This window comes from Zootoca vivipara, chromosome 1, assembly GCF_963506605.1.
Source record: "Zootoca vivipara chromosome 1, rZooViv1.1, whole genome shotgun sequence".
Taxonomy (NCBI): Eukaryota; Metazoa; Chordata; class Lepidosauria; order Squamata; family Lacertidae; genus Zootoca; species Zootoca vivipara.
In genome coordinates this window covers 37,821,442-37,834,400 of record NC_083276.1, presented here as the reverse complement: position 1 = coordinate 37,834,400, position 12,959 = coordinate 37,821,442, and the positions used below count along the sequence as shown (strand labels likewise).

The window sequence follows — 12,959 nt, the reverse complement described above, 5'->3', positions numbered from 1 at the left end:
TCATATTAAAGCTGCAGTGCTATGTGCACTTACAATTAATTCCAATGAACATTGGGAGTTACTTCTAAACAGGCACATGTCTGCACTGTAAAAAAAAAAAAATCTAGGAGGAATTTTGGGGGGAACTCGTCTTATTTCTTTGGAGGTGAGTGTTAAAGATAAACCTGCATTATGGTACTGCCTTATTTGCTCCCTCTCCCTTATTAATTAATTGGATGATTAATTAATTGGATACACCACACCTTCATTACTAATCTGCATTCCTTGTATAACTGACAAGAAGAATAAAAATACAAAATTTGTCTCATTCTGCAAACAAACACAGCACATCTGAAAACAACGAAACTGCAGCATAGTGCAGAAGATAAAAACTGCAAACCAAAATCTGCTGAAAAGGGTTTAAGAGCCTAGCAAAATATTTGCCTGCCTCTGAAGTGATAGCACTTGGCCCCTGATGATGATGATGAGGGTACCCAGAGAAGAGCCTTGGAAGAAGATCTCAGTGCGTGACCGGATTGGTATAGGACAGGCATCCCCAAAATGCGGCCCTCCAGATGTTTTGGCCTACAACTCCCATGATCCCTAGCTAACAGGACCAGTGGTCAGGGATGATGGGGATTGTAGTCCAAAACATCTGGAGGGCCGAAGTCTGGGGGTGCCTGGTATAGGAGAACCAGCCTAATAATAAAAGACTTGCACACAAGTATTATCAACATAAACCTAAGCATACAGAAATGCAACATATTTCAAGAAACCAATAATAAACCAATAAATAAGAACAAAAGCACAGTACTAAAAATACACAGTACACAAATAGGAGAATATTCATAAATAAATGCTAGCTAGCATCAAAGCTAGTTGACTGCTTTTGTCTACTGCCAGAGCTCATGTCTCAGTCTCCTGTCCGTGCTTTAAAAAAATCAGATGACAAGAACTATAAAAGAGGATTGTTTACTTCTACATTAATTACATAAGCAGCTTGCATTTGGAACCAAGTTGCAGGTTCCAAGTTGTCTTTATTTTATTATTTATTAAATCACATTACCCTCACAGAGTATTTGTTGGGGAGGAAGGGAAAGGAGAATGTTAGCCGCTTTGAGACTCCTTCAGGTAGTGATAAAGCGGGATATCAAATCAAACTCCTCCTCATCCTCCCCCCCTTCTTCTTCTTCTTCTTCTTCTTCTTCTTCTTCTTCTTCTTCTTCTTCTTCTTCTTCGTGTGGTTGAGGCAGTTTCTATGTACAGCACATTATAGAAAAGAAGTACTGGAAATTATGATATTACCAAGTTCCTGGCTTTTCAACCAACAAACTAGGATGAAACTCTGGGGAAAGCTCTCCTGCATTAAGCCGCGATCTGAACTTCTGCATCAAAATGTCAAAGGAGCAGTGCTGAATCATACCAAAGGGATTTCTTTATTTTAATCAGGTTGTTTTTCGTTCTTTTTAGATAACTACACCTATTTTGCAGCATGTGATTATGTTGTTTTTGAATGCTTAAATGAGTTGAAAGGTATCAATGGATCTGTTGATTTATCTTGCAGGACTCCGAGGACATCTCAAAGAGCAAATGGGCAGGAAAGCACCAGCTCTAATTATGGTACCGGTGGTGGATTTACCCGGTAACAAAATTATTCACATAGTATGTTGGCTCAGCCAGTAGCTAAACACTGAGCATTGGCCTGTTCATTCTACTATAAAAGCAAGAAGACATCACGTGACTGTATTGAAAATGATGGTGGCGCATTAAGAAGCAGGCCTGTCTGTACCTGAAACCTTTGGCAAAAGATACCTTTTCCCCAACTTTTCACCATGGGAATTTTTGAATATCATCTAGTATCTGACAGGGAATTTAAATGTCACATCCATATCTCCACAATCTCTCCTGCCTTGTAGGAGATCTTTGGTATCTTTCCTAACCAGGATCAGATCATACTTCGTTGCTTTAACATAACCTTTATAGAAGACTGCTAAGTTTACGTGGAAAATCCCTTAATTACATTTATACATCCTTTGGTAGTTTTGGGGAAGATTCTCAACATGTTGTCCTTAATTGGTAATTTCCTCATACTGGTGTACCTTCTGTTGATCGGAGTCTTGCTTCAAGGGAATGCGCTATTTATGCTGACACAGCCCTCTTAAGCTTAATGTACTGTACTGTCATAAGTACAGTAAATGGCCCCATATTGCCTAAGATCCAGAGTCCTGTACACACATGAGGATCCCATCATTAGCTCTGAGAGGAAAACAGCTGCCAAAGCTCAAGGGGCTCATTCATGCCCCATAGCAGACTGCAGGAAAACCTAACTGAGTACTCAGAATGGATCCACTGCCAATTTGTTGTAAAAAATGAAGCTTCAGAGAGCGCCTCTTAGTATTCATAGCATGCAAATGCAAATCCATCACCGCAGCTCCAGCATTACTGGTACAGCCTTCCCTAAATAGACATTTCCGGGGAGGGGCATCTGCAGAAGGCCATCATCTCCTGCATTGCAGACAAGATGGGAGAGCTTTACTAGGCAGCAGCAGCAGCTTCAACTCAGCCTGCTGGCATGGTGGCAGATCTCTAGATTGGGATTACCAAATGGAGTCTCTTGACTCGGGGGCTTTTCCTCCTCCGCTGCACCCTTTGCCACATGTGGTGGTAGTGGCAGCACATGTCCAAGCATCAGTTTCTGCATGGGGGGAACATCATTAGCTAGATGTCTGCCATTGAAACTAGACCTTCCAGCAGCATGCCTTCAAACAGGGATTGACTTCTCAAAAGTCACCTGGACAATTCTGGACTGCAGTTGGTGCAAATGGAATTAAACTTGGTGCAGTTACAGAATATGGAAGCTGCTCTGTTCAGTAATTCCATGGAGAAACATTTTGCTAAACCAAGGTCCGTATTTTGCTCCCATTGTCTTAAATGTATTATTACATGGATCTGGCTGCCAGGATCTTCCTGCAGCCATGAGATGAAAGTTTTGCATTGTGCAAATTACTGATTAAATTTATCCAGCTTTGAACTGAGCTTCTGGCTGTGTTTTACAGCGTTTTACAAGCAACCCTTTCATAGAATCATAGAGTTGGAAGAGACCACAGGGGCCATCCAGTCCAACCCCCTGCCAAGCAGGAAATACCATCAAAGCATTCTTGACATAGCCTCTGCTTAAAGACCTCCAAAGAAGGAGACTCCACCACACTCCTTGGCAGCAAATTCCACTGCTGAACAGCTCTTACTGTCAGGAAGTTCTTCCTAATGTTTAGGTGGAATCTTCTTTCTTGTAGTTTGAATCCATTGCTCCATGTCTGCTTCTCTGGAGCAGCAGAAAACAACCTTTCTCCCTCCTCTATATGATATTCTTTTATATATTTGAACATGGCTATCATATCACCCCTTAACCTTCTCTTCTCCAGGCTAAACATACCCAGCTCCCTAAGCCGTTCCTCATAAGGCAGCGTTTTCAGGCCTTTCCTCACTCCCATCACTCCCAGCAGCCAACTGTTGAGGGCTGGATGCCCCTTAGAAACTTTCTTAGCCCAAAGTTATGTGAGTGAATTATACTCACAGGCTTAATTTGCCAGTATCTGCAACAAGCCCACAGCTGAAACTAGGGTTGCCAGACTCATTAGAGGACAGGACTTCTGTGCCTTTAATTGCCCTGCTCCCTTTTGAGTCTGGAAACCTTAAAGAGAAGCTTGGAAATTAAACAAAGGGTCTGCTGGTTTCTCTTTAAGGCACAGAAGTCCTGTCCTCTATTGAGTCTGGCAACCCTAGCTGAAACCCACTTTTCCAATTTTCTCCTAATGTTCAAACCAAATCTACTCTCCTGTAACTTAAGCCCATTCAAGCTAGACTTTGTCCTAGTCTATGTTGCAGAACATTATCTAGGGCAGAATACAACTAAACACTAGCAGTTTTGCCTGAACAGCGGAACTTTGCCTCCCTATTTACTCCCTCTGTGTCCCTGCTCCAGAAGGCTGGAGGGAAACCCAGAACTTACTTAGGGGGCTCAATAGAAGACGAGAGAGGGGGGGAAGTTCTGTTGCACAGCCCAAAGTGCTTGCATTAGTGGAGCTGTTAAGTATTTGAAGACCCACGATGAAAGCATTTTTAGGTAGGATAAGACAGGTCTCAATGGTTCCATTTCGATTATGGAATTACTTGCCCCACAAGGTATGGCTGCCCCCCGATCCCTCACTGTTTTCCATTGTTTACTAAAGACCATTTTATTCTAACAGACTTTTCTGGTATGTGACAGATAACATTTTATGCTTCATTTTGACTGCTGGGTTTGTCTCCTTGATCTATGTGTTTTCTATACTTGTTTTCACAAATTTGTAATATTTTAAGTTGTGAGCCTGCATGGTGCTGCTGCAATGGGATGACAGGACTTCAACATTTTAATAAAATAAATTGTTGTTGTTGTTGTTTAAATTTGTATACCACTATACCTACAGGTCTCAGGGCGGTTCACAAGATAAAATCACAATATAAAAACACAAAATAAATAATCAAAATAAAAGCAAGGGCAACCCAATAAAATCATGCACAGTCCCTTAAGCCTCTTGTATGCCTCGTTTTCTATTCCATAGCCCATCTTCGTTGTCCTCCTCATAATCAGTTCCAATATGCCTGTATCCTCCTGAAAGTGCAGCACTGGGTCCAGTACTCTGAATGAGGTCCTAGTAACACAGAACCAAGTGTGACTATTATTTCACAGGACTGGAAATTTTTTCATGTGATCATATGCTGATGGAAGGGTATCCATTAGCATAATGGAGAGGAAGGCAATTTCCAATTTACCCCTCCCTATAGTGCCCTACATCCCCCCTAAATCTGCTATTGGCATCCCCCAACACTGTGGAACAGATACAGAGGGAATCACACGGGGGAAGGGAAATTGGCAAAAATTGCCTCCGCACTTCCTCTGACAGATTCCAGCCATAATTGGATACTACTCTACGGTTTTATTAATGGATACCTAAATCGCATTAGACTTTTTTGCAGCCTCATCAGATAGCTGACTCATATTCAGCTTGTGATTGATTATAATCCCAATATCCTTTTCATGTGTACTACTGACAAGTCTTTTGGAAAGAGGAAAGCATAGGAGTGCTTAAAAATTGTCCCAGCACAGCCTGAATGAGGTCATATTTCATTTTCTTTCTTTTTTTACTGAACAACACTGTGCTGTCAACCAATGTACTGGCACATTGGTCATAAGCAATATTTATTTTAATCTGTACAACTTTCTCATAACTGGCAAATGACTGGGGTATGTTAGTTAAACTTTTTAACTTTAGCATCTCTCTGTGTGTGTTTATCCCCCCCCCCTTTCTTGTGGCACTGAAATAAGTTTGAAAATGATACAGGTTTTATATTTATCAAGACAGTTTTAATCTCATGTTGGGATCTTCTATTGCTTCAGAAACAAGAGTGAGCAGGCAATAAGTTAACAAACAGAAAATGGGATGAAGGCCAAAGCTTTGAAGGGTGTCAGAGCTGGCTCACAGGTACTCCCAAAAAACACAGAACTGTGATCTGTACTACGTCCACATTTAAAGCAGCATTGGTTAAGGGTGCCGAGAGTTGTTAGGAGACTCCTATTCCCTTCAGAGAGCTGCAGTTCCCAAAATTATCTGAGAAAAGAGATGGATTATTAACTCTTGGTACCTTTAACAAACCACTGCTACACCTGCTGAGAGTCTGACGGCCCTCCTCCTGCCTCTCTCCATCAGGCCTAGGACTGATGGACTACAAAAGGACTGCTGCTGCCCAGCAGAGAGTACTGTTTACATTCTTTTAAACTGCTTTTTAATTGTGTGCTTTTTAAATAACAATAATTGTTTTTAACTTTTTATATGTGTGGAGGGCTGTTTCTGTTTATATTTTGATTGTGTATGTTGTGTTTTTAAATTCTAATTTTATCCTGTGAACCGCCCTGAGAGTGCGGGTATAGGGCGGTATATAAATTTAAATAATAATAATAATAATAATAATAATAATAATAATAATACAGCTACCAGGATTCTTTGGAGGAAGCGATGGCAGAAGAAGAAGAAGAAGAAGAAGAAGAAGAAGAAGAAGAAGAAGAAGAAGAAGAAGAAGAAGAAGAAGAAGAAGAAGAAGAAGAAGAAGAAGAAGAAGAAGAAGAGGAGGAGGAGGAGGAGTAGGAGTAGTTTGGATTTGATATCCCGCTTTATCACTACCCGAAGGAGTCTCAAAGCGGCTAACATTCTCCTTTCTCCACAACAGACACCCTGTGAGGTGGGTGGGGCTGAGAGACTTCAGAGAAGTGTGACTAGCCCAAGGTCACCCAGCAGCTGCATGTGGAGGAGCGGAGACACGAACCCGGTTCCCCAGATTACGAGTTTGCCACTCTTAACCACTACACCACACTGGTTTAAGGTGGTATAATACTGCTTTGAATGTATGCTGCAGATGGGGCCTGATTTTTTTTGCACAAGCCAGCTTCATTTCCATCTTGGGGAGCCCCCTGCAGATGCCGAATGGCGTAACACCGAAAAGAACGGAACAGCAATTGCTATCAAAGAGCTCTAGGGCAGTGTTTCTCAACCTTTTTTGGGCCACGGCACACTTGTTCCGTGAAAAAAATCACGAGGCACACCACCATTAAAAAGGTTAAAAAATTTAACTCTGTGTCGCCCTATATTATAATTATGACTGTAAGAAACACTTGCCAAATATTGCTTTCCGGTGGGTCAGTGTTGTGTATTGGCGGCCGCCAGGCTCGTTTGCACTCAGCTTTGGGAAAGAGGAGGAGAAATATTGCTTTCCGGCGGGTTAGTGCATAGCATTGGCGGCCGCCAGGCACGTGACAATGCAAATCGCCCTTCTCGTCGCCGCACGTCGCGGCACACCAGCCAGCATCTCTCGGCACACTAGTGTGCCGCGGAACAGCGGTTGAGAAACGCTGCTCTAGGGTATCATCATAAAGGAACTGGGAGGAGTTCATGACATAGTTCCTTGCCACAGCAGCTTCAACTCTCCCAAATCTAGGGCATTGCTGATGTGGGAAGAAGCTGCATCATGGGCAACAATGCCCTATGGCCTGGGTGTTACCCCAGTGGTCCAGGAAGAAGTTGTGCTTCTGCATCTCCCACATCACTTGAGTAACATCTCTATGTTAGATTGTGCCCCATGTGTGTACCTGGATAGCTCAGTGGTTTCCCTCACATCCAAGGAGCCTGGAAAGTGTTTCAAGCATATTTCCTCCTCTTACTTGTAATATTGCTTTCATTTTAAGAGAAAGTTATCAACCTACTATTTATTTGTATTACCTGCACAAATGATGCCAGACTTTCAAATATATCAGTATGTGGTCCTCATGAGAAGACTCCCTGGAAAGGACCCTGATGTTGGGAAAGATTGAGCACACAATGAGAAGGGGACGACAGAGGATGAGATGGTTGGACAGTGTTCTCGAAGCTACCAACATGAGTTGGACTAAACTGTGGGAGGCAGTGGAAGACAGGAGTGCCTGGCGTGCTCTAGTCCATGGGGTAACAAAGAGTTGGGCATGACTAAACGACTAAACAACAACAACTGTTTGAGTTTCAACTCTTTTACAACCATTTTTAATGTCCACTTATAATTTTATATTGGGTGCAAAAGAAAACACACTAGTCTAGGCAGGGTTTGGAGGTTGACAATTGAATAAAAGGAAACTTATAAAGGAAACTTTATGTGAAGCCTTCTGGTAACACTGACTTTTTGTCTTTGGAATATTTCACATTTGTTCCCTGTTGTATATCAGCCAAGTTTGCTGAGTTTTTAAATAGGAACAAGGCAATTTGTTCAATATTGATATGCAAGTTTGGTGCTGCTTCACTTAGAGACCCGGGACTTACGCAATAAAATAAAGCATCTTAACACCTTTTAATCTTTTTTTAACTCTGAAATACTTTCATCATAACTACCTGGCCTGCTGGAAGAGAGAAATTTCAAACAGCACCCCTTTCTCTCTCTCCTGGTCTCTTTGTAACCAGATTGTGTGTTCTGACGCGGGAGGAGAAATGGAGTAAAGAGGTTTAATATTTGAAATTTATAAATACTAAAAAAACAAAAAGCTACACCAGATTGACAGTGCAATAGATTTTACCTAGGCAGGTTTTGATCTCAGGAGTGTAAATACGAATGCCACAGTAAGACATTAGTTTTCAGGGCTTAAAAAAATAGATATACAAACAAAAGAATTTTTTTTTCGGTTTCCTTGATTTGTATTAAACCCCCAGGAAAATTTACAATTTATTCATGTTATGACTCACAAGGTACGCCAATGCTGCAAATGCAAGCTTGAGAGAAAGAGCATTTCAATCCAAAAGGGAATCTGTGTTAACAGTATGCAGCCTGGAAATTCTTTCTTTCTTTCTTTCTTTCTTTCTTTCTTTCTCTCTCTCTCTCTCTCTCTCTCTCTCTCTCTCTCTCTCTCTCTCTTTTTCAGTGTATCTAAAGATGAATATCAAGACAATATATTAGTAGTAATAATAACAACCATTACATACAATCAATTTATGTAATAGCTGCAGTGCTATGTATACACACTTACCTGGGAGTAAGCCCCACTAATATAGACTTACTTCTGAGTAGACATGCATCAGCACGTGCTAGAAAGTCTTTAATTACAGAAAAGGAGATTAAACGGAATGATTAAGCAGGACGACAAGAGGAAAACTAGTGGAATATAACTTTCTGCTTCTCTCTTCCTGAAAGCTGTCGAAATGATAGCTTCGGTGCTAGCGAGCCTTTGCAGTACACATGGCTGAGCTGCCATAAAAGCACCAGAGCCGATCTTCCTAGATAGGTTAAAAGATGACACTGTGGTATTTTAAGCAGGGATTATTTGATTCACCCCTCCCCCAGTTTTATAGGGAGGTGAATCAAAATCTGATTTGTTGCACCAGGTATCACTGGTGCATCTTTCTGCCCAGGCTTTGGAATTTGTGCAGGTGTTGGAAGCGGAATGTCTCCTGAGGAAAAAAGAGGTGATCTGAAGCAAGCGGTTCTCCTTCAAGGATGCTCTGTTCAATCCATTGTCTCGCGTTGGTGTGCTATAGTCTATCAAAATACAGTGATTGAATAAAACATTTTATCTCAAATAAATGAATTCACTGATTTAATAAAGATTCTACTGTGTGGTATTATAGTTCCCCAGATGAACACTGAAATTTGAAATGTGCAAGGTTTTCAAGTGTCCAAGTTAAATCATGGCGGCCTCTCTAAAAACAAGATTACTTCTACAAACCCAGTTAAAATAAAAACTGCCCTCCGCTTTTTGATTAGACTCTGGCACTTATTTTTAGGTAACCTGCTTTTACTATTATAACTGTGTCTGGCACTGGAGATTCATATTAATAAGAGTTGACAATTTACTAATTTATGATCTCTTTCCGTGTATTTTAGTGTTTTTGGCAGGCTAGCCGGTGTTGATGTATTAGCTAAGCATTCAAACTACAGTACTGACTTGAGATCTTGAAAGCTTTTTTAAAAAATATATATATAACTTACTTTCATCAGAACACTGAAATTTTTAGACATATTTAAAATTTACAAAAAAAGACTGGATACCTGAGAAATGAATCCTTATGTTACATGCAAATCTCCACCCCCATTTTTTTTGTCGACACACTCCTTCATCTTTTATTCTTGTTTTGGGGTGTCTTTTTCTCAAATGTTGTTTTTCAAGTCATTCTTTCTCCGTTTCTTTGAATTGTGTACAACTGTTTATTGGCAATACCTAGAGCAGGGAATGTGATGCCTTCTCGTTGTTCTTGGCCTGCTCCATAAGCCCTGCTCATTGGTAATGCTGATTAGGGTTGATGGGAATTCTAGACCAAGAACATCTATAGGATGCCACATCAGCATACCCTCCAACATTTCTCTGATGAAAATAGGGACGTCCCATTCCATAATGATAATTTTACTATTTATACCCCACACATCTTGCTGGGTTGCCCCTGCCACTCTAGGCACCTTCCAACATATATAAAAACATATTTAGAATTTTCCTTATATAGGATTGTCTTCAGGTGGCTTGGGCGTTGGATAACTTCATACCTTCCAACATTTCTCCAGTTAAAATAGGGACATCCTAAGGAAAAGTGTCGGGGACGCAGGTGGCGCTGTGGGTTAAACCACAGAGCCTAGGGCTTGCTGATCAGAAGCTCAGCGGTTTGAATCCCTGTAGAAGAAGAGTTTGGACTCGATATCCCGCCTTTCACTCCCCTGAAGGAGTCTCAAAGCAGCTAAGGATCTCCTTTCCCTTCCTCCCCCCACAATAAACACTCTGTGAGGTGGGTGGGGCTGAGAGACTTCAGAGAAGTGTGACTAGAAGGTCACCCAGCAGCTGCATGTGGAGGAGCGAGGACCATAGCTGCCAAGTTATCCCTTATTTTAAGGGATTTTCCCTTATGCTGAATAGGCTTCCTCGCGAGAAAAGGGAAAACTTGGCAGCTATGGCGAGGACGCGAACCCGGTTTACCAGATTACAAGTCCACCACTCTTAACCACTACACCACGCTTGCTGTCATTGTGCTACCAGGCCCATTTAGGGTGTTAGTACTAGGACTTGGGTCCTAGCCACTCACTTTGTACTCAGGGACCCAAGTACTTAAAAGATTCCCAACCTCACTATCGCCTTATGATCACCAGGAGAGACCCCATTGGTGGTGCTGGTGCTGATCAGCTGGCATTGACCCATGGCTTTTAAAAATATATTTGTATTGTTTTTATTGTTCTGCTGTTGTGGCCTTGGACTCTTTGGGGAAGGGGAGGAGGATGCTTTCCCTAATAATTACTGAAATGTGTTTGAAGTTTCACATTTAAAGATAAGTTTTCGCACGGGTTGGGTTATTATTCAATTTGATATCATTGTTTGATATCATGGGCCACCCTGTGCTGTCATTTTGTGCCAACTTCCCCTGAAAGCAGCATGGACCTTCTGACTCCAGGAATACTGCTCCAGAAGAAGGACCTGGTGCTTTTTTTTTGGACTTTCTAGGTGTCACTTTTCGGAAAGCGAGAGAGAGGGAGAGAACTGCTTCTTGGATATATTTACCATGTACAATATGGCACAATAAAAAAATGCTAATATTGAAGTGGGACTTAAATTGCATTTTCACCTTCCTTTATTCCTCTTGAGTTCCTTCTCCATGTCTGATTAACTTGTGTCCTGCTGTTTACACTTCAAGAACGGGGCCTCCAAATCTGCTGTGTATAGTCACTCTTGAGTGGTTGGCAGGTAAGTCGCTGCCATTCCTTTCATTTAACACAATCTCAAGGAATACGTGGGAATATTTACCTTGCAGCCAAATATACTGATCATAATAAATGAAAGTAATCATGGACACCTCAAATGAGTCATTAGAGTGTTTCCTGCCTTTGAAAAGCTGCTTTAATACTGTTGATTGCCTTGCAAGGTAAAAGGCACAGTATAAATTAGCTCATTGATGACAGCATGGAAATCTCCACATGGTGGTCCTTGACAGCCTCTCTGTTCTTGGTGCAGGAATAAAAGATAGTGGCTTTCAGAGCCAGGCATTTAGCACTAGTCTGTTTTCAGGTGTGTGGGGGTAATTATCTACATAATATAACTATTTCAATAGCTAAACCAGTTACCCCTATTGGTGTTTGGTTTCCGCAGTGCAAGACACGACACTCTCTATAGCACAATCCCCAGTGTAGACAAAAAGCTTTCCTGGGGTTGAGATCCTGCCACTCACGTAATTATTTCGAGACAGACAGCTCCATTACTTCAGTGCCTGCACTTCAGAAGAGGAATGGAAACATTAGGAAAAGTTTTTTTCTTTGATGTAGAATATGCTGCCACTTTTTTGTTATTAAAATAGGAGCTAACGTTAAATAAATAAAATCTTGCCTGGAGGCTTCTGAAAACTAATGTTGTGTTTTGACAGTGTTGGGTCCCTCCCCCCCCCCATTCCTGAAAGCATTGTGCGAGTTAACTTAGGACTTCAGGATTTTTGCTTCTTGCTACATATACTAAACTCTCTTCTTTTCATCTTCCCCCTCCCCTTTGCATCCTCTCCCAAGCTCATGCACAAACCCTTGGAACTTTTATTTATCAACTCCATTATTAAATGCTTTCTCTCCCCTCCCTCCTGACGCATATATGTGCAGACTTTTCTTCTCCTAACCAGGGGTACAAACACTCATACCAAGGAAAGAAAGCAACGGCTCCTATCCTTTCTTAGATAAAGGACTCTTGAAAAGATATTGAAAAATGAACTAAGGTTGCAATCGTATACACTAGGAGCAAATCATACACCTGTGGGGAGTGTTAGAAACTCAGATATATAAGCTAGTTGCCAAAATGGAATGCCTAGTTGCCATTTTTGGGCCAGACTGCTCAAGAGTCATATTTTTCAATATGACTCTTTGGTTCCTCAAATTCATTCTGATTGTGCAGATAAAATATAGCGGATAGGATTCTACAGGATGTGTTGCTAGTGTGTGAAAACAGTCAAGATCCAAGGATCCCCAGGCACGTACTTCCAGATGGTGGAGACATCAAGCACCATCCTGGCACCCAGGCATCTTCACTTGGTCACAAGTGGTCAATAGCCAGGTGAAAAATGTGCCTGGCGGATTTCGAACGTAGCCCTCCAAATGTTGTTGGACTTCAACTCCCATCAGCCCTAGCCAGCATGACCAATGGAAAGGCATAATAAAATTGTCATCCCAAAACATCTGATTAGGGATGTTCCTGCTGTACACACTTGGAAGTAAATCCTGTTGCAGGCATAGAATTGTGCTGTACATGAAACAATCAAGAATTACCTTTGGGGGGGGGGCGGGGAGAAACCTACACAAAGAATTTCAATTGTATGTATAATGGATAAGCTGGAACTTTCAGGGTGGGGGACCTTAAAATTATCTCTTAATATGCACTGGGTTGAGATTGGAATTCCCTTTTACAATGGGGTATCTTGGCA

At 41.5% G+C, this 12,959-nt stretch overlaps 1 protein-coding gene across 1 annotated transcript in view; it reads left to right on the top strand.

Moving 5' to 3' along the window:
- The window catches only part of DPH6 (diphthamine biosynthesis 6), a 243,222-nt gene extending 231,540 nt beyond the window's left edge, over positions 1-11,682 (top strand). The window contains exon 15 of the mRNA XM_035110376.2: positions 1,544-11,682. Within this exon, the coding sequence (XP_034966267.1) occupies positions 1,544-1,662 (119 nt within the window). The 3' untranslated portion in view covers positions 1,663-11,682. The remainder of the gene's footprint in view (positions 1-1,543) is intronic.
- Positions 11,683-12,959: the final 1,277 nt, after the last annotated feature.